Here is a 22,543-nt window from a genome sequence, read left to right on the forward strand (position 1 = left end):
TATGACATATCTATAAAAATGAAATCAAAAGGAACATTTCTAGAATTCATGAAAGACTGAGCGAGCTTTGTTTTATGAGACAGCAGCAGGAGTCAAAATGCAGCTTTGACTAGATTCTCTGGGGAAATAGGAGTGATTTTCATTCCCTGCCCTGTAAAACAGTCATATTCGAATCTGGATAATTTCAAAGTACATCTTTTTTTATTGTGTGTTGACTGCAGTCCACCCACCATGCAAAGGGGACCTTGCGATGCTCCTGCATGACATAGTGCTCATGGTCGCTAGGCAGCGCCCTCATCAGGCCAAAGTCACCGATCTTCACTCTCTGCGCCGAGGCCAACAGAATATTCCTGGAGAAACATGTTCAAATATTTAACATTTAACGTGCACATTTTAACAAAGACGATTTTTGATCAATAGAATGTAAAGTTTTGGTTAAAGCTCATTAGCACAAGTCTTAACAGTTGTCTCAGCTCTCCATACAAAATAACAACAATCAATAATGATGGAAAGTCGAAACTGTCTGTAGACAGAAGAAAAAAACACTATTCAGATTTGATTCAACTTGACCAAAAAGAGCTCAATGCGCATTCATCGTTCCAGAAATTGACCAAGAGACATGTCGTCAATCTTAAGTTAGATTTAAAATATTATCCTAGCATATAAAACATATTAGTTGTCGGGATCTGAACAAGGCAACACTCAGGAGCTACTGTGGATTTCACTGTAGGCAACATATAAATATTGAATCTGTGAGGAGAATAACTCCAGGGTATGAAACTAGCAGGAGTTTTATTGTCAGGAATTTTCTCACAGGTTGAAAAATCTTAGTGTCTGGTATTCTTTCACAACTACATAAAATCATTAGTATTTTCTCACAGCTTTAACAGGGAAAATTACTATTTTTACCAGCCATTGGAATAGTTCAACAGTTGATGTGTGAAAATGACTAATTTAGGAAAGACCATTAATGTGGACCACCCAGTACAGGCAGCCAACAACTGACTCATTTTAAGTGTGTGCCAGTTCTCCCTGTAATGGCCTGTAAATTACTGGGTGGAGATGAGTGGGAAGAAATATAAATGATTTAACACAGCAGTAACAAAATGTCCTAAAAAAGAAGAATGTCTAAATCAAATAAATGCACGTTGAAACTAAGCTGCTGAAACCTTGGTCCAAATCCGAAATGTGCCCCTCACCTGGCTGCCAAGTCCCTGTGTATGAAGCGCCTCTGCTCCAGGTAGGCCATGCCACAGGCCACCTGTACAGCATACTGACACAGAGTGTGGATCAACGGCGGACCCTGGGGACGGACACATCGCAAACGCTCCAGCAGAGAACCCAGAGGAGCCAGCTCCGTCACCTAACCCGGAATGGAGGGAGATAAAGAGAAGGTGCGTGAAAAGAGGAGAGTGGCAATCAATAGTAGAATATAAAAACAAAAAGTTCAAAGAACAGGGGATAGAGGATACAGATGAGAAAAGGTAGAGTGTGATTTGAAGAAGTGAAAAGAGGATGGAGAGATGTTGGTGAATAAAAAAGAAATAAAAGGTATTGAAAGAAACGTTGGCAATAGGTGCTGGTAACACAGTACAAAAACCAAGGAAATAAATGAATACTTAGACTAAAAAGTAGCAAAGGGTCGAAAACAATAAGGGCAAAATATCCGCCTATATTTCAGCCCACCATCCTCCCAGCTCCAGTCATGACAAAAGCCTTGAGAGGCCTGACCTGGGTCAGATCGACTTCAAGGTCATAAAGCTGAGACAGGGCCTGAGAGTTAGTGTGGGTGTAAGTGAGAGCACAGGGACGCCAAGGAAAAGCAACTCAACCAGTGAATGTGTGTAAAGTCCATGTGTGCATATACTGTAGCTGTGTCTCAAATCGGGGGGGGGGCTGCATTTGAAAACTGATTGTGTCTCAGCTGCTCAACAAGACTGTCCCAATTTGAAGGCTCCTTCAAAGTCTGTGGCCTCCTTTGTCGGCTTTGTAGACTTGGTCCTGCGAAGAACGTGGCCCCTGATTTGAGACAGAGCTTGTGTTTGTCGGACTCTGTTTATTCCTTCCACATGTGTGCAAGAGTTTTCTGTGTGTCCACTGTACCATCTTCATTGGGTGTGTGAGCACCACACCGTAGAGGCGGATGAGGTTCTGGTGGTCCAGGGAGTGCATGGCATTGACCTCGCAGATGAAGTCCTCCAGAGCGTCGGGCTGGCTGAGCACGTCCGTCTTCAGACACTTCACAGCTACGTTCAGCTGGAAAGACAGTCAAATCCGTTCATATGATAGTTTCAGACTCATTCACAGTGGCAGGGACTTGCTTTCACCCCTGTCTGTCTGTTTGTATCATTAAGAAACTGCCGGAAAAAAATACTATATATATATATGGTGTGTATAGTATATAAATGCTTCACACTGGGCTTGCATCAACCCTATAATACGTTTCACTCATTTGTTTTTCTTCAACAATACACTCATTTCACTCATTTTATTGGAGAAGCATTTATGATCAAACCCGTCACAGACTAATCATACAGTTATAAGTAAATACACACCCATAGAAGGCAGGTGTACCTTGTCCTCTCGAAAAAAAATCTTTAAAATATACATTTTTCTTACATAAGCTGTTTTCAGACATGACCTCTGGTGGATTGTCTGGAATCAGAAAGATCATGTGTTTTTGTAAACCGCACTAACACCCCCCTCATCAGCAGATGCTCTGGAAACCTACTGACGTTTTGTATTGTCCTTTATTTGTATGGGATCTATTCTTCATCCTGAGTTATTTGTATTCTATTTGTTTTTCTTCACAGTTTACATCCGTCATGTTTAGACATGTCATCAGTGCATCCTCCAGAGAATCTCCTGTTGTATTCTCATATGTGCGAATACAACAGGAGAAGCTCCAGAGAATATATGGAGCCTCTCACTCGGCCATTTAGGTTGTCACATACATCCTGCATGCATGAAAAGCAGCTTTAGAGAACTGAATACTAATGACAGGTGTAAATCTTCTCACCACCTTCCCTGCAGGTGTCAGCCACTCCCCTCTCTTCACGACGCCAAAGGAGCCGTCCCCGAGCTTCTCAAACAAGGTCAAGTCCTTCTCAGGGATGAGACAGGTCAGAGCTTGCTGCTGCCCGTCGAGAGGACCACCACCAGGCTGTGTGGCCAGGACTCCCTCCCCCAGGCCCAGTGGAGGCGTGTGGGACAACTTTCGAAATGAGGAGGCCGGCTGACCCTGCTGGGGGATGTCTCCTCCGTCTGGGCGCTTTCCGCTAAACACCTGGAGAGGAACAGAAGAGGAAACTAAACATACTGACAAATAGTTCCTTGTGTGTAGAGGAAGTATGGTCAACTTGTAACAAATGTGTGAAAAAGTCAAACATTGCAGTGTCAAAGAATCAAGAAACCGCTCTAGAGGTTGAAAAGACAGAGAACCTCCAGATTTGTGTTTTATCTTACACTGAGATTATATCTGCGTGGCCACTTTGTGCTCAGGAGACACAGGCCTGGAGAGTGTGGGTGGACAGAAAGAGACGACACCAGACACTCGTTTATGATTCTTCACTTTAACAGCTGCTCTTTTCCATTGCTATAAGCTCAAAAAAATATTTTTCACTTTCTCCATCTCTTTAATCCCCCCCCCCCCCCCCCCCGCATTCCATTTGTAGGCCTGCAGGGGTCAACACAATTTGGAAGTTTCTTGCTTTATCAGCACTGATAATGTTGTATGTACCGCAGGAAAGAGGACATTTATGTTGGAACTGGCTCTACTCTGATTTAACACTAGAAAGCTAGAATTAATGAAGCTTGAGCGAGAGAGTAACAGTGTCAATGTGGGTCACTTTGGTTTTTGGCCTCTTCATACCGACAGGGTCACTGAGTTCACTGTAGCTGCTGAAACTCCTTCGATGGCGATCTTAATTCACCCTTAGCGTAAACATTGGGCCTTATCCTCCTCCATGCATCCTCCTCTGCTGCATCTACACGCTTAGTGAATGTGCAGCGTGAGGAGCTTGTGGTTGGAAAGCAGAGTCATTTTATGGGGCAGCGTCCATTGTCACATAAGAAGTGATTCACAGGGTCGGTCTGGGCCTGAGGGCAAACAGAGCAACCTCTTTTCCTCCACACTACAAACACAACCCGTACCCTTACCATACAGCTGCTCTCGGATATGCACAGAACTACACAATCGTCACCTTACTTTCTCCAGAGTTTCTCCTGCCAACCAGGTCAAAAATCCAGATAATTTCCAAATGTCTGAATGAGCCCATGTAAAGAAAACAGCAGGAGATCCCTGGGCGGATTCACTGGGAGCGTGTTGATGATGTGTCTAAGATGAGACTGAGATGTGTTCACATGCGACAGGCAAACCCTGGAGAAAGCCCGGACCCATTTTCCAGAGTTAATTGTCTGTGGCTTATGAAAAAATAACTGGTTGTGGGTTGAATAATAAGCGTAAAACACATGTGGTGGTGTGTTTTAAAAACTAACTAGAGGCTCTGCATTCAGTCGCAATGTTAAGTATAAAAACAAGCCCTCATCATTTAGGGGGAGAGGCACTTCTTAACTCCAGGCTTCAGCGCTGACGACACAGTAGGAATGACTGAGCCGTCAGGAAGTGCTCATTAGGAGGCACTATTAGATTTAGTGAAAGTTTCTGTGTGCTGGCATACGTTTGTTTGTGTGAGTCCTAGGAGCTTTCAAATCCTAAATGTGAACCTGCCCAATGTGTGTGCTGTGCAGAGCCAAGCAGGGAAAGCTTTGTTTAGTGGCCCTAAAAAAGACTGTTTACTAAAATAGGAATGCAGCTGATACAAGATAGTAGCAGACAGAGCTAAATGTGCACATCATCATAATTCCTGACAATAAATGACATGAAGCATGTCAGAAATGAAATAACTGGCTCTTCCTCAGAGGTGAAATATTTCATTTAAAGCATGAATGAATGAAAGACATGTCAATTCTCGATTGGCTCAGGAACAATGGCCAGTATTCAGAAATGGTATCATCGTGAAAAAGAGGTGTCAATGAATGACTAGTGCCGAAACATATTTGACTGGCCAGATATAAACAGTAGCGACGGGTGTGTGGTTTCACATTCACACTGGACCAGACATGACATAATGCTACAGACCTTTTTTAAAAACACCACCAGCAGCCCTCTGGTGAGTGGGTTTCAAATAGGAGGCTCGGAATTCTCACACACACACACACACACACACACACACACACACACAGACACACACACACACACACACACACACACACACACACACACACACACACACACACACACACACACACACACACACACACACACACACACACACACACACACACACACACACACACACACACACACAGGGAGACAGAGCAGGCTGAGGAAGCAGATTACTCCAGCTGAAGATGGTGCCAGACGCAGAAACAGACAGGTGTAATTATAGATGGCAAGCACCGTCCATTGGGCACCAGCACATCCACTATGTAGAGCCAACACACACTCGCACACACCTGTTTGTGTGTAGGTACATCAGATCCGTCTCGCTGGGAACCTTTACCCAAGTTTTCTGTGATTCTCTGTGAAGAAGTAGCGCTGCATGGTGCTGTCTCTTTAAGGGAGAGGCGTTATGCTTCCTGAGAACATTTCTGTGAATGCAGCCTTCTGCGAATCGGTGTCACTGGCTCTTGTGACTTGACTCGTGTGTTCATGCGTATGTCTGCGTCTGAATGTGGACGTGCTCCTCTTCATTTGACGGGTCAAGCCGTGTTGTACCCTTGGGGGAATGTTCCCTACAGACAAACATATGTGAGGGACAGATGTGTTTTTTCTTTCTTTTTCTAACCCTGACCCTTTGGTCTCCTCCCCCAAATTGTTGCCAGTGTCTTGTCCTAGAATGATCCAGTAAAGCCAGAACCGTATACTGGTCACTACTGTTGTCCCCGGGCTCACCAGTCTCACTCCACCTCCAGTAAAAAATGTTGTTACTTGAAATGCATTTCTCAGTTTAACACAGCAGTAGTATAAAGTGCATCTACTAAAATCTAGTCTTACCATGTCATGTCATTTTCTATACTTTTGTCCCCATTAAACATCTGATGATGGCAAAATTAGCTCGGCAATTATATAGAGGTGTAGATGGTCTTAAGTTATTATGAACTAGTTTTATTTACCACTTAAAGCAGCCATTTACCCATCCACACACACACACACACACACACACACACACACACACACACACACACACACACACACAAACACAAACACAAACACACACACACACACACACACACACACACACACACACACACACACACACACACACATTCATACAGTTACCTCCTTGGCCTCAGCAGCCTCCCACAGACTGACCCAAACTCTGCCACATAATGTCGAGCACACTGTATGTACCATAATAAGTGTGCTGTGTGTGTGTGTGTGGCTATATCTGTCACCTTGCTCATCCAGGACTTGCGCTTGCACATGGCTTTCCTCCTCTTCACAGCTTCCAACAGACGTCTCTGCCCTTTATCAAGAGAGTAACAGGAAAAAAAACATGAATACAGTGATTTTTTCAATGGTAAATCTCATAAGACACAAAGACTGCAGCTGCTTCCTCTTGTATTGGTCCCACAGGAGGACTTCAGAGCTAAATTACAAGAATTTCAAATAATATCCCACAATACTATGACTGGAAAAACAGCTTTATATGAAAAATGTTAAATACAATCACAACTTTAGAAAGTTAAACCTAAGCCAGGCAGGTCAAATGTACAGTGCATCAAAAAAGACTGTGAATACATTCCAAATACAGAAATGTGCAAAGGCCGGTTTAAATCCAAAGGAATGCGATCATAAATCTGCATAGCTAAGCTTCTCTTACTTCCTTTACATCTGCTGGTTGGCAACTTGTCATCAATATAGTTCAGGGGACCTTCAAACATACATGGGATCTTCACCATGTTGTCCTATTTTAAAGAAAATGATCTCAACTACACACATGTTAAGTTTTGTGAGTGTATCTTGAACGACTGTGACATTATTGTGGTGATAATATCTGTGCACAGACATTTAAACAATCAAAACCTCCTCTGTGGTTGTTCTGCAGAAAGTGTCTCCATACCCACACACACACACACACACACACACAGTGAAGACAATACCAGTCCCGTTGTTGCTGTAGTTAAAAAATAACTGCAAATTACAAGGGTAGAAGAAACGATGGCGAGCGTGGAGTAGAGGGGTGTAATTAAACTTAAGTGGCTCTGCTGTCGAGGAAGTCCTGAGGGTTCCAGTAACTGGATTAGGAACATTACTGCTGCCATACTCTTCACATACAAAAGACTGGTCTCCTATTATTGTACCTAATCACCAGTTGTGGCTTTAAAACGATATTAGGGGTATTAGTGATGGAGGATTGGCTTCAGCTCTGCTAAGTGTTTAGTCAAATGACACACTGCCATTACTGCAGACAAAAGTAGTAAAGCCACTTAGTGTAGATGAGGACTTTCCCATTATGTAGTCGTATAAGCCCAGGGACTACTTGGAAGGAAACTTCTAGTGGCTCTGCTGAGACAATGAAACATGAGGCAGAGGTCTACTGCCTCAGGCATCTGTCAAAGTATTCCTGAAGACATGACAGCTGATCAGAGAGGAAACAGGAGTCTAGGAGACAAATAGTGCGTGGTCCGGATTGTTCAGTAAAGTGAACAGGGAGCGTGCACAAAACAAGCTGGGCAGTTAACAGTCTCAATATTCTTTAGAGCTTCTGATTGAAATGATTTTCGCCACTAAATGATATCTGCTTATCTGCCAATCCCAGATTAAGAGTTGTACTATGTGGTCAGTGCTTAGGTATGTGAGTGTCTCTGTGGAGCAGAACAAAGGCACAACGGGGCTTCAAGCTGAATGCTACATGGACACCTGCAGCCAGTGGCTTCAACTCAACCAACAGCTGATGGTACAGATGTAAAAAAAAACAATGGGCCATTAAAAACTTTCCCTGTATGGCATTCGTCAGCTCTGTTGCTTTGGCCTTCCTGGTTGACGCAGCCTCTGAAGGAAACGGTCTCTGTGAGCCAGATGTGATGATCCGATATGATGATATAGCAGTAAAAAAATATTGATCGCCCCCTGGTGGCTGGCTGCACTGTCCCATATAAACACACCAAATAATTTCCCTCCCATTTTAGGTTGTTCTTGTCGCACTGATGAACTGACTCATTTTCCACATAATAATTCTTGGATCCGGATGATTCACATTTGGGTTCAGTCTAACATGAGGTTGTCTCTTCAGGATCCAAGCAGAAAATACATTTAAAAAAAAACATCCCCTGCAAATGAAGAAACTCTAATATATCTTATTAGAATGACAAAACTTGCACCAATACACACACACACACACACACACACACACACACACACACACACACACACACACACACACACACACACACACACACACACACACACACACACACACACACACACACACACACACACACACACACACACACACACACACACAGTCTCACCAGGTCGACCCATGCCGATCTTCTCCAAGTCTTCGTTCTTCACGTAGTCAAAGTGTGACAACCGTGTGACATTAAGGTCATCTCTGATCCGCAGGAAGTATTGCTGCAACTGCACTTCCATCAGCAGCTCCAGCAGCCATTCTGTGCCTTCCTCACACTGCATGCTACTGCCCAGTTTCTGCAAAAAACACACCCACACACAGAAAACAGGAAACTGAGTTTGAATCATTCAACATTCATTATTCATTGACAGTTTTCTCAATGCTTGTTCCAGCGTCTGCAAAATATGTCCAGAGAGAAAGAAAGGAACAAACAAACCATTCTCTTCTGTAACAAAAAAGAGAAAACTGAGCTCATGGTCATTGTGTGCAAATGTTCACAGCACAATGAAATACCTGCTTAGATACTCGGACATTGACATTTGCAGTCCACTATACATAAACACACACACACATACACAGGAGATAGGGTTGCCATCGCATAAACAAGGACACACAAGGCAAGGGGCCAAATATAGCATGAGCTGCATGTCAATGGGCCAACAAACAACCGCACACTAGTTGTGAATGTGATTAGACCGAATCCCGAATCCATGTGGTGATAGTACTCCACGCAGGCTGTGATTGCATTCAAATGATGGAAGAGCACAGACGTTGTATTTTTGGCTTCCTTGCTGCAGATGGCTCACAGACATCACAGTCTCTCTGCAGACAGAGATACATGAGACGAATGATGCACATCTGGTGTCCATATACGTCAGCGAAGACAAACGAGAGGCTCCCAACACTCTGACCACACAATATATAGACTCCATCCATCCATACAACACTGAGTCAGACCATCTATCTTCAACGTCCAAACAAAACACTCAGTTTGAAATGTCATCCATCACTGTCTGCTCAATGTAACCAGCTCATTCTTCACAGAACTTGGAGTTTTAGACCCACGACAAGAGCTTGTATACTCGTCCATAACGCCGGCTCCTTCTCCACAGGGAAGTGAACCCGTCAACCAACCTAATCAACTCAGAAATGACAAACATTCCCTGCGATGTTGAGATTTACTGGGAGACCTTCAGGGTGGATGCTCTTGGGCGTGGGGGTCAGTCCACCGAGTGGTAATTAGACTGTGAATGAGGAACTTCCTGTGTTGGCTGAGGCAAGGTTACATGGTCCAAAGCAAAATGACAGAGGGGTCACAGCTTCCTCTCAGTCATTTAAACTTTAATGGGCTTGGTTAGAGGTCACTTCCTATCGCTTAATGACTGTGACTGTGAGTTAGAGAGGATTTTCTCTCACACATACAAGTACAGACTTAATACTGGGCCATAAAAATATGAACGACCGACTGAATATGTTTATTTGTTTACCAAGCTGCTTCAGAATGAGTGGTCCTGTACTTTCTACATTCAAAAGTCTGACTGTGAGGACAGACTGCCGGGATACCCAATGGTTATGCCAGATGTCTGTATCCTGATACAAATTCATAGCTAAGCCCATAAAAGTGGGTTAACTGATATCTCTTTAGAAACGTCCACACATGCAGCTTTGACTCTCCGAGTCAGCAGGGTGTTCCATCCATTTGTTCCAGTAAAATATTCTGTGAACACAGATCATTATTTGATGTGAGCCTGGACATAAATCCTACTGACTGTAGTCAGAAGAAAAAAGCAGAAATAAGAAGTGCTCCCACAAAGCGAGTAAATAATCAGAGGTAATATAATAATCTGTAAGAGTCACGCTTTAGGATTAAATGCAGCTGCTGTCATTTGAATCCATCACCGTATTCTGCGTTTTGCTGCTTCATGCCTGACCCTTACCCTGAGAAAGCTGATACTACAGTCGTTTGGGCTGGTCCAATATGTGCTAAGCTGTGCCAGAGTCTGGCATGTGGCATGTTTACTGGGATCTGTGGTTCATAATTATAGAGTTTAAAGCTCACGCTTTATGCTGATGATTAACACTTATACGTGGAAAAAGGCGATTCGTTAAAATGTCAAATAAATAAATGAACAAACGTAAAATAAATTCGTTAAGTACCAAATATTCGTCCATGGGGTGGAAGTCTGTCTATGGGGCATGGACTATTGCTCCCATTATCCTCCTAAACACAGCTCCCAGTCGGATCTTCTCTGGCAGTAAACATGTCAGTGTTATTTCACCGGACAGTGCCAAAGACGCAAGTCAGCTTCCACCTGGGCCTTTTTCCACAACAGTGTCATAACTGGGGGGGATGAGGGGTAAAACTCTCCGGGCTGAAGCCTTGATTCATATCTCAGTGAACCTGCAAACTCAGCTACAAAACTCATTAAGCCAGGACTGCTCTTGTTTGTTTTGAGAAGGGTGCTGCATTTTAATACCCAAAACACCTTATTTTGTATCTTGACCTTTATATTGGATAAGGAAGAGGAGGATGCACATTGCGGAGGTGTGAGGTCAGCAAGAGAAATGCTATATTCAACCATTAGGTGTGATTTGTTGAATGACTCTGAGTAAATCCCACCAGGGCCAGAAGTTCCAAGTAGGACTTGGCTCTACCGTCCCGTGTTATTTCTAGAAATTGTGGTGAGGGGCTTTAAGAGGAACGTGCAATGTTTCAACACAGTTTTTTTATAAAAGCAAACATGGAGGCAACAAGTTTAACACAGAGAGGAGGAAGGAGGGATGTAAGAATTTATACGCAGAGAAACAACATGATGTCCCTGCTGAGAAATGCCTTGAGCCTGAAATCATTCCTCATAGCGGTGGAGAAATGCACACACAAACAAACACAAACATAATAAAAACAAGCCTCCTAGAGGATAGCCTCAGTCCAGCTGGTGAGTACACACACACACAAACACACACACACACACTCACACACAATCACACACACACACACACACACACACACACACACACACACACACACACACACACACACACACACACACACACACACACACACACACACACACACACACACACACACACACACACACACACACACACACACACACACACACACACACACACACACACACACACGATACAAATGTTGCATTCTAACATCTGGGTGAACCACATGATCCATGTCAAATTACCAAAGCATTAAATTCCTGAGCTGACCGGCGCAGCAGACATCAGACTTACTCGATATACGTGAAAGTGTGCCAGGAAGGGGAATGACTTTTTCAGCTTGTCAAAGCGCCGCATCCTGAATGCCTCCGCCTGGATGAGTGTAGGTGCAAAAAAAAAATGTGGATGCACGTTTTAAATGGCCAGAGGCGGGTGCTCCTCCGTTAAATCATTACCAGAGCCACTGTCCTCCCACTGTAACGTTCCAAGTCTCTGAGGGAATTCTAAGAAGCGCACACGCTCTCCAGATCTAGACCCGCAGCTCCAAACCCAAGAGGGGGAAGAAAAACTTCCTACGATCCTGTTCGCAAATCTGCAGCATTCCATGGCGGGGAAATCCTCCTGTAAGCCCCTTCTTTACCTTCAGCTCCCTCGAGAAGGCAAAGAGGCATTCATGAGGCTCTTTGGAGAACTTAAACAGCTCTGTAATATCAAAGAACAGGCTGGAGAGGGGTTACAAGCTGCTGTTTGTAGCGAAGAAAACCTCCCGGCTCTGCCCTGTGCCCAGTCCAGCCATGTGTCCTCATGAGCCGGTCATCCAAACTTGCAGGGCTTCACAAATAAGTCACTCCTCCCTCTCTGTCGCCCTCTCTCTCTCTCTCTCTCTCTGTCTGCCTCTCTGTCTCTGCGCGTGCAGCTTCTGTCTGTTTGCTTTTCCTTCCTTCCATCTAGCGTGGGGCTAAAAATAGGAACGACTTCTCCCCAATTTAACAGCTTGCCAGTTGGGCCGGCAGAAGGGACGAGAGAGTGAGGGTCTCTGGTTTCACATTTTAACAAGATGTGTGTCTACGTGCTTTCAGAGAACAATAATACCACTTGTGCACAGCCAGCTTATATGCTTTCACTGTATGTTGAGTCAGTCGTTGTGTTTCTCCTGCTTCCTCCCATGTACCCCCTCTCCCTGCCTCCTCCTGCTCGTCTTTTCCCTGCTCTGCTGTCCCCCCCCTGCAGGCCCTCAGACGGTCCGTGCAATGCAGAGCAGTGCGTGGTGCAGAGGACAGAGGCTTCATGGTATTCAGGCCGGAGAAGCATTTGATCCGAGGCCAAAGGGTTACATTCAACTGCAGGATGGAGAACTTGTTTCCTGTGATGCAATGCCCCCAAACACACACACAGGCACACACACGCTCACACACACTCCTGTCCCACTAATCTCTTTCCTTTTCTCTCAGCCTGCTGATCTATAAATTCACCACAGTGATGAAATTTGACCTTTTGTGCTTTTGACTGTCAAAGGAAGCATTAACCGAGCGATACAACAATCTGGGGATAAATATTATATTATAGAGCCTAGAGACTAAATGTCATTTAAAAAATTATAGTTGTAAGAAATAATTGGCAAATTTAAAACACAAACCATCATCTTCCATTTACACATCTACATCCACTACCTTCATTTTACATCAGAGCGACACTACTGAAGGCTGTGACAAATTTAGAGAGTTGTTCTGACCAGGTCACTAACGGCAGCTTACTCCTTCTCTGTCCCTTAACATCTAATCTGACCCTCCCTCACTCCTTTTTCATCTCTTCTCTCCTTCCTCCCCTGACTCTGGACGACCCAACTCGACTCAGTTTTCCACTCTGGGTAGTTCTCGCTCTGTCTCATTCACTGTCTCTCTCCTCTGCTTCTAATTACGACGTTTTCTGGAACAAGACAGACTGGAGATCAGATGGTGGAGTCATGGAGGGAGAAGGAAGAGAAAACGACAGCAATATGGAGGTTATAAAGTGTTTGATTAAAGACAGGAGAGCAGACTGTTCTGCACATGTGGTGCTGTGATAATGAGTTTGTTGGGGGGTTTGTTTTAATAACAAACATTCCTTCAAATCAGCAGGAAGAAGCCTGTGACTGATTCTTTGATGGACTTTTGTGTGTGTGTGTGTGTGTGTGTGTGTGTGTGTGTGTGTGTGTGTGTGTGTGTGTGTGTGTGTGTGTGTGTGTGTGTGTGTGTGTGTGTGTGTGTGTGTGTGTGTGTGTGTGTGTGTGTGTGTGTGTGTGTGTGTGTGTGTGTGTGTGTGTTTGTATTTGTGTGTGTAGCCCACAGTAACGACCACTTGAACATCACTCCTCACATAACGATGATGCTCAGGAAAAAGAGGAAACCCTGGTTGTAATAGTACAAAACTGAACTGTGTTTAGTGGACAATGACACACACTGGATGACACGGTGCATTGGTTACTGTACTATCAGATATCAGTGTCAATTCAATGGAAGGAATGTGTCACAGTCAGCTGCCTCACGACTAAGGAGATTTGACAAATACGATTAATGGTCAGTAAGTACAGCCTGCAGTTCCTACAAGACACCAGGAGGTGGCACCAAATGTTATTATGGGGAATGGTGAGTGATCTAACTCACTGGTGTTGCTTCTACTAATAGATTTGGAAACTAATCAATTAGTTATTAGCAATGACTGCACAACTCAACCTCTACATTTCACAGGTCTGCGTTTAAACTCACACACTCATTGTAAAAGTCCATTCACATGCCTCCTAAGCGTGTACAGGCTGAGTTGTGCTTCCTCAAACCAGTGTGCTTTTTAATATGAACCTTGATTTTAAATATTAGTAACTGGGAACAACTGGGGAACTAGCTTCAGCTGATGTTGATGTCATCACTTCCCTTATGAATAATATGGTCTGGCCTAACTGGTATGAATGTTTTCCCTTTGTCGTCTTTCTAATACTGAGGTGATAGACTCAGTGTAATACTGAGGTGATAGACTCAGTGCAGTGGATGTGCATGTGCATCATGCACATCCTGGAATATCTGAGACACCTGCAAAAGGAAACTCTGACATGTATCACTTCTGATTCAGGTTCCTAATTGATTTCTGCCTCTTGGTTATATAGTTACTGTGATCAGGAAAACCAGGACATATGATGGCAAACCTTTCACTTGCTTTCTATTGAGAGTTCAAGCCCTTTATGATACTCTTTGCAAATCAGACAATGTACAGCTACCTACCTGTCTGAGCTGCATATTCAGGCACTGACTGAGTGGAGTCTAGAAGCGTCTCTGTGGGCAGACACCTGCATGAGTGTGAGGCATTTAGGGGACATCTGTAAATTGCTGCTGCAGAAATAATGGATTACGATCTCCACCTCTCAACAGCATCAGTCTATTTAGACAATCATTTTTTACCACTCAACCATTAACACAACCACCTTCACCATAGAAACCACTGTGACATAAAAAACCTATTTGATCTTGCAGGGCTCCAACACTTTGCCCTGTTAACTGTTGGATATCTTTAATTTTGAGTGGGTCATTTCTCATGGACATTTAAATCAGGGTAAACAGAACTCTTGTAAGTCACTGTGGCTCTTGTGCCAGATTTTTAAGGACCCTCGCATGCTACTGCACGCCTGTCTAGCTGCTTGTATCTGGCCTTACACACACAGACACACACACACACACACACACACACACACACACACACACACACACACACACACACACACACACACACACACACACACACACACACACACACACACACACACACACACACACACACACACACACACACACACTGTTGTGACTCACTAGCTGTATTATCATGAATTGACATCATATTAGTCGCTTGCCTGCTAATGAGATTATGAAGAACAAAGCTCTGTGTGAGGTCTGCATTATGTCTGAGTGCTGTAACACACTCACATACATGAAGCGGGGATTCTGTAACACGATGCTCGCTGTACACAGACGCAGGCACGCAGAGGCATGCACTCACTTCAGCTGGATTCACATTGACGTACGATGTTGGGAGTTAAGATAGCTTAGTGGATACGGGTCGACACACTGCCAGAGCATTTCTAAAATAAGTTGCAACCTCTTGGTGGCAAAAAATGTATCTGTGGTTTGGTGTTGGATGCCAAAAACTGGAAAAGCAGAGTGATAGAAAAGAACAAGCGTGATTAATCCCTGTTACAACTCTGCAAGCAAAACATCTATACACCCGCACAGACGCTGCCTCTGAGGCCTGCATGCACAGACAGACAGAGCTGCGTCATTTGTGATCTCACAGATAATAGCCCTCTGCCAGAGTCTGGTGTTCATGTTTTCCCTAAATCCCTCCACCGTCCAAAGCACCTCATCACTCACAGAGAAAGGAGGGGTCGTTATGCGAGGGTGGAGGAGCACTGACTGTAGGAATGAAAGGGGCCCTGGATACAAACAGGCTGCCTCCGGGCCAGAGCCGAGCATGTGTGTCGCCTTTTTGTCAACAAAGGTTGTTTTGGTGGCTTGACTTATTATGCGTAATGCCAGGGACCCGAAACAACCCCCCACCAACACTTGCCAGTGTCGTCTGCACCCTGGAAACCCAGCCAGCCTAAGCCAACTGATCCCCTAAAGCTGGTTAAAGAGGGGAAAGGAGGGTGTTGGCGGAAAATGTCGGTCAAATGTCACGATTGACCTCCCGCACGCAGTCAACAATATGGGGAGCAAAAATCTAGGACAACACGTGCTACAATTAGATAACGGGGAGTAATTATTCTCACCATATCTTCCGTTTGAAAAAATACATATAGCAGATGCTTAATAATACTTCTGACTAAACCAATTTTCAGAAAGGGATTGAACAACAGGGGCAACGCTCGCTCACTAATCCCCTCATGCTCGATAGGAAAACACAGAGCAAAGGTGCATTTGCTTTCATATGGTATGTTAGTTTGTCACAAGAATAAAACGGACAACTCTCTATTTTAGTTCCTTACTCTCTAAGGAGATGAAGTGAACGAATACAGTGTGTGGGTCGTGTGTGTGTGGATGAGAAAACTGCTGTGTTCAGCACAAGGCTGCAGCTGTAGAGAGAGGCTGATCTGATTCAGTAACCAGGACAGCTGCAGCATCCATCGGCTTAACTCCACTGAACTAGCACACAGACCCTGAACAGCACACAGTCCACACTCAGGACATTAGAACTGCTGCACAGATCAACACATTCATCCAGGCCATCAGATTTTCAATACGGGATTAACCCCTGCACAGTCACACAGGACTGGAGGCTGTGGTAGTGCACACTGGGCAGGAGGAGGGCCGGCTGCGTCAAATACATTTTCACACCGAAATTATAAAAGTCATATAGAGTTATAGCTAATTTAAGAAACACTTGAGATATTATTGTTCTCGATTTTTTAAATGTCTACAGATTATTTATAGACAAAATGGCAAATTTAAGGAAAAAGAGCATAAGATAAACCCTAATGCTAATGTATGCACTACCGTTTTAGTTTTTTAATGTCGACTGGGACCATTAGAATATCATTCTGTCACTCTGCAGCTAAATAAAGAGTTAAAAAGGCAAAAACATCCTCGTAACAATGGCAGCGTTGGCCTCATAAGGACTCGACCTGTCAGAGATTGGAGGGAATGAAATGTCAAACGTTGCCTGTCACTGTTTCTATTCGGCAGCACCTCATCAGCGACCTCATCATTTTGTATTTAATAACACAGCACACACTGGGACCTGCCCTGTGTGTGGTTGAGAAGGGCTGTGTATGGTGTCACTGGAATTGTGGTGGTGTTGAAGTGTTGAACAGAAATCAAAGAGATATTTATGAATTATATTTAAACAAACCAGGAGGTCTTTTTTTTACAGAGGCATCTGGCTTGCAGTGCATTATAGATCTATGAGTTGCATGTGTTCAAATAAGCCATGGCTATGTGACAGTAAGCCAGCCTGCACAGCACCAGGATGCTGAACCTCCATCCTTACATTAATCTATATGTTTCTTATCCAAGCTGACAGTGAGCGAGAGGGGGGGTAAACCCTGGATAGGTTGGCATCATGTCACAGGGTCAACATATAGAGACACGACCTATGGACAATTTAATGTCACCAATTAATTTAACCGAGTCTTTGTACCGTGGGAGGAAGCTGGAGTACCCAGAGAAAAGGACGCATCTGGAGAACATGCCAAGAGGAGAACCAGGAACCTTCTTTCTGTGAAATGACAATGCTTCCCAGAATGAAATCATGAAGCAGCGAAAATGGAATTTGGCTGATATTACTTTTGTTATTTAAATGAATCATAAAAAAACTTATTTCAGCCCAATATTTGTAGATATATTTCCTGAAAATAATACAGATCCTCCCTGCATGCTTCCTGGTCACATGCTAAACCACCTCACCACAGCTAATACACACACTGTGGCACTGACTGCAGAGTAAAAGTGAAATCACCAGAAAAATACAAAACAAAATAACCTAATGTTTCTTTCTATGTGGGTAATGAAAGGAACACACACAAATGTTGCACATCTGCATGCACAACAAATATGCATATTTAAAAAAAAGAAAAAAAAATCTATATAAAAGATTGAACTTATGGGAGAGACAAACATCACAGGGAGACGGCCACAATAGAATTCCTGACACCTGCTGAAATGTCTGCATACTCTTTATCTGTCAGCCATGTTTGTGCTAATGCAGTGTGACAGGACTACTACAGCGTAATCAAGGGAACTGCAGACGTCTACCTCTTCGTCATCGCTGGGCATTCGTTGGTAGTCGGGCTCTGAGGTGTCCTGCAGCCTCTGGTATTCCGCCGTCTCCCCCATCATGGGGCTCCACCACCCGCCCGGTCTTTCCCCGGGGCTACGTGTCCTCAGAGTGCTCAGATAGCCACAGCTCCTATCAGCGAGCAGCGCACGCACTTACTCAGCCAGTCGTTCAGTCCGCCTGCCTCGAGGTCCACACTGTCATTAGGGAGACAAGTACAGGGATCTGCATGTTAATCACAGTTCGGGGTTACGTTATTTCAGATGCTGGACTCCTCCCAATACTCCCACCTACATTGTCTTCCTCATTTAAGGTTGAGTCAGCATATGAGGAAAATGGCCGGACAATGAATTCCTCATTTTCACACAGTGAGTACAGGGCTGTGTTCACCGACCGACCAGGTGATCAGATTTGTACATATGACTCCCTGCAGACAACGATTCTTACTGCAGCAGGAACATAATCCTTCTTCCTTTGCATTGTTGTTTGCAGGATTCTTTCCTCCTGTGTAAAAAATATTTTAAATACGATCCATTTTTTGAAAAAGAAGTACAGTGTGTCCCAATCTTCAGAGATATCTTCAAACGGTGCAAAAAACGGACCATTCGAAAAAAAAAAAAATGATTGATCGTTACTGTCCCAGAAGGTGAGGAAATCCCTCGTGGGTCCTCAGTGCTGCTGCAGTCAGGATGGAGCGCTGGGATGATGCTGCCGAGGTGTGGCGCTTGAGGGTGACAAATCTGTCAGGCTCTATTTCAGTCGCCCCGTCTAATGCCGGGATAATGACCTCCACCCTCAATCTCTCCCTTGCTCTGCACCTCGCTCTCCACCTCGCTCATCTCTGTTGTCTCCCTCTCGCGCCTTAGTGCTGACGCATGCTCCTAATATCTGGCGATGCCCCTCTCTCTCTCCCTCGTTTCTATTTCGGTGCCCAGGGCATCCCTCCGACCGGCTCACTCCTCTCACTCCTCGCCAGGAGTGACATATCAAAGCAACAAAGAGGAGAGATTGTCCAGGAGCTGCTTTTAAGATTTTCACCTGTGTTGTTTTTTCATCCTTCCTTGGTGTGCTTCCATTTCTCTCCCACAGATCTTGAGCAGCTGTCCAATCCAACAGGCAGCGTGGCTATGACGACCAGGTCTAAAGTCTGAGAGGATTTTTTTAACGCTGCTTTGTCCTAAATGGACTTCCTGGCTGCTCAGTCGATGCCTAATCCCTCGCTGTTGTTGTTATTGTTTTCCCCCCCTCCTCTCCTCTCTTCAGTCCCTCACCCTCTAACCCGCTTCCCGCAGCCCTCCACTCATTCTCTTTTTCCATTTCAGCCCCTGCTCAATGATTTGGTGAATGATCGCCTCCTCTATTACCGTGGCAACATCAACCAATCCCACCTCCTCCCTGCTCTCCTGTGTCCTGTAGTGACGGTGCTCCAGTCAGCAGTGGTCCTGAGAGAAGCAGCCAATGACGGCGATGCAGGCCGACAGGGGAGGAAGGGGGAGGAGAGACATGGGCCAGTCGAGGGGAGTCCTAATGAGGAGAGTTAATCTTCCCTCTGAGAGGGAGAAAAACACAGCCATGCTGCTTTGTGTGCGTGTATGTGTGTGTGTGTGTGTGTGTGTGTTTGTGTGTGGGTTTGTGTCTGTTTGTGTGTGTCAAAAGTACCTCTCCACTATAGGGAGGGTATCCAGGCCATCTGGGTCCTTGCTAGGAGGACATCTGGATGGAGGGGAAATAGAATAAAAGAATTATGTGTGTGTGTCTGCGTGCGTGCGTGTGTGTGTGTGTGTGTGTGTGTGTGTGTGTGTGTGTGTGTGTGTGTGTGTGTGTGTGTGTGTGTGTGTGTGTGTGTGTGTGTGTGTGTGTGTGTGTGTGTGTGTGTGTGTGTGTGTGTGTGTGTGTGTGTGTCTCTGGGTCTTTCCCTACAGCACCATTGCATTCAAAGCACTGATGCCATTGACCAAGGATTTGTTACATTTAAATGACAGCAGTAGAAAATATTGGTTTAAGTTCACGTTGGCTAATGCACGTCTTCTCCATCATCACTCCTTATTCTTCCCTCTTTTCTATTCTTAACATTTCCTTTCCTCTCTTTCTTGCGATTATCCTCTGTCCTCCACCACCCCTCTTCTCTCCCTCTCTCTCTGAGTCCACTCCAGTCCAGTTGATGTCCTCAGGCCAGTTATTCGCTGCACGCTGAGACACTTTAGCTTTTTTTTTTGCTCTCATTCCTCCGCCTCTCCTCTCCTCTGCCCTGTTGTTGACTCTGCTCCTCTGGAGGCCCGGCTCTCACACATGTGACCCGCACGTAATGTCGCATTTCTCAAAAATTGCAAACATACACACACATCTCGCTCCCACGTGACAAACAAATAGGCCTACCAAAATGAAACAAACAGTGTGTGTCCCGACACAACACATAACAAAACAGAGATTAACTTGCATGGGCCCTTCTTCTGCCTTTTTCTCTGCATGTCTTTGTCTCTGGGGTTTGGCATTGAACTGCTCCTCCTATTTTGTCGCACAACTCATTTTAGTGCCAGACAGATTTTTCTGTTTTATCGTTCATCGTTTGTTCTGCAGAGTGTACAGAGCGTAAGTGGAGCAATCAGATGCTCCCGACCTCTCATTGGACAGTCCAATGAATTTCTGGCATGTCAGAAATTTGGGTCGCCTTCATCAGGCTCTCGCACAGTCGAAGCACTGCCATGAGTCAATTCCCTAAATCAGCAGCTTTTCCCTCATTGTGTCTCGTGAAATGGCAAGACCCAGAATTAGGTAATGTGGTTTATAGCAGGAAGCAATGGCGGAGCAAGAAAAAAAAGGAGCGAAGGAATTCATACAGTGTGGTGTAGCTATAGTGATAGGTTTACAACATAAAAGCCTAAAACATATTTGCCTCCTTTCTCCCAAATAACCGAAATGCCAACATCTTCCAAGCCACCATCCCTATGCTGACGGCTCTTCTTTCGGACGTCTCAGTAAACAGAAAGAAACAAGGATCAGTGCAGCATGTTTCTGCCTTCTTAGTGTTGTATCCAAACAAACTTCCACTTCTTTAAAAAAAACACAGGTTGGGAGCTGGAGGAACCGAGGCAGCATAGAGTGTGAGCAGTCTGGTTGTGTCAGACAATCTGACCGTACACTGGGAACACATAAATCATGAGTTTTGGCTCGTACTGTGTGGGCCGGACTTTAACAACAGCATTTGTAAAGTCGCAGAGTTTATGCCCAGCTTTAGCCAAATTCATCAATGCCTCTTACACCAACCTATCTACAGTTTAACAATGTATCCCTCCATGTATGTCTCCTTATACACTTTCAGAGGAACTCAAATTGACACCCTGTCAATATCACTTTCATCATCCCTGAGCTATTTGTGTAGGCCCATTCTTTCCATCCCCTTGTAAATGATATAATGAAGGAAACAAGGACTCATCACACTGAACTGTCAGTATAACATGCTCATTAAAATCCACTCTTTCAATGAGTCCTGTCATCCAACACATTACAAATGACTGGGTTTGATTCCCGTACAGAGACACTGCAGCCGAGCATCCAGTTCATACTCCCCACGCTGGCATATAAAAAAAACAACACATGAAACAACATTGTCCTGTAATACGATGGCTCTGTGATCGAGCTCCGTTGAGATGTGACACAGAGCTGCTTTGGACACTTAGCATAACATTTGCAGAGGGGGACATAATGTGGTGTGTTGGCCAAGTGAAGCAGTGATGAATGGAGCAGGGCTGAGCTGTGGTGTCATGTGGGGTCAGTGCTGTTCACCCCCTGATCAAGTTCACACGCTCCCTCACAGGCGGCATGGCAGTTCAGGTTAGTAGCACCATGTGATTATTGCTTCTATAGTCACTTGAACTTTACAAAATGTAAAAAAGATTAGTGCCTTTTGTTCCAATTGTTAAATATGTGGACATTACAGTGGAAATGCTGCTGACACGGTGAGATAACAACATGTTGTATACCTACAAAGCAAACTAACTCTTGCATACATTAGTGTTTGTTCTCAAGTTTACCCTGCATGTTGCATAGTGCACACGCATCACATTTATTAATTCATACAAACTAATCAACCAATTAAGCCAAATTGTATTTCATCAGACTCTAAATTTCCTAAATCTCCTCAAAGAGGAACCTTCCACAGATGCTGATGATTCGGACAGCGTTTCACAAATTCTCTTCCAGGAACCTGGAAAAAGCTCTTTAATATCTAAATACTGGACTGTGACCTTTGACCCCAGGGGCTTTGTCAGCCATCTCATGTCAGGGGGAAGGTAAAGCCGAGTCTGCTAAAACATGTAAAACGCCTTCTTCATCCCCATGATGGAGAGCATAAAGAAGCAGAGCAGACAGGCTGTGGG

The 22,543-nt window shown here is 44.5% G+C and overlaps 1 protein-coding gene across 4 annotated transcripts in view; it reads right to left on the reverse strand.

Annotated features, from left to right (window-relative positions):
• tnk2b (tyrosine kinase, non-receptor, 2b) overlaps positions 1 to 22,543 on the reverse strand; it is a 49,244-nt gene that overhangs the window by 12,495 nt on the left and 14,206 nt on the right. For 2 of the 4 annotated variants that reach the window (XM_062404265.1, XM_062404261.1), the window contains exons 3-9: positions 18,146 to 18,364; positions 8,539 to 8,716; positions 6,460 to 6,530; positions 3,020 to 3,286; positions 2,104 to 2,256; positions 1,200 to 1,363; positions 231 to 350 (exon numbers count right to left, since the gene is read on the reverse strand). In XM_062404265.1, the coding sequence (XP_062260249.1) occupies positions 231 to 350; positions 1,200 to 1,363; positions 2,104 to 2,256; positions 3,020 to 3,286; positions 6,460 to 6,530; positions 8,539 to 8,716; positions 18,146 to 18,229 (1,037 nt within the window). In that variant the 5' untranslated portion in view covers positions 18,230 to 18,364. Of the gene's footprint in view, positions 1 to 230; positions 351 to 1,199; positions 1,364 to 2,103; positions 2,257 to 3,019; positions 3,287 to 6,459; positions 6,531 to 8,538; positions 8,717 to 18,145; positions 18,365 to 18,461; positions 19,976 to 22,543 lie in introns of those variants that run through there. The other 2 variants (XM_062404263.1, XM_062404264.1) reach the window with 2 other exon arrangements.

The sequence above is a fragment of the Platichthys flesus genome, chromosome 14 (genome assembly GCF_949316205.1).
Source record: "Platichthys flesus chromosome 14, fPlaFle2.1, whole genome shotgun sequence".
In the NCBI taxonomy this organism is placed as follows: Eukaryota; Metazoa; Chordata; class Actinopteri; order Pleuronectiformes; family Pleuronectidae; genus Platichthys; species Platichthys flesus.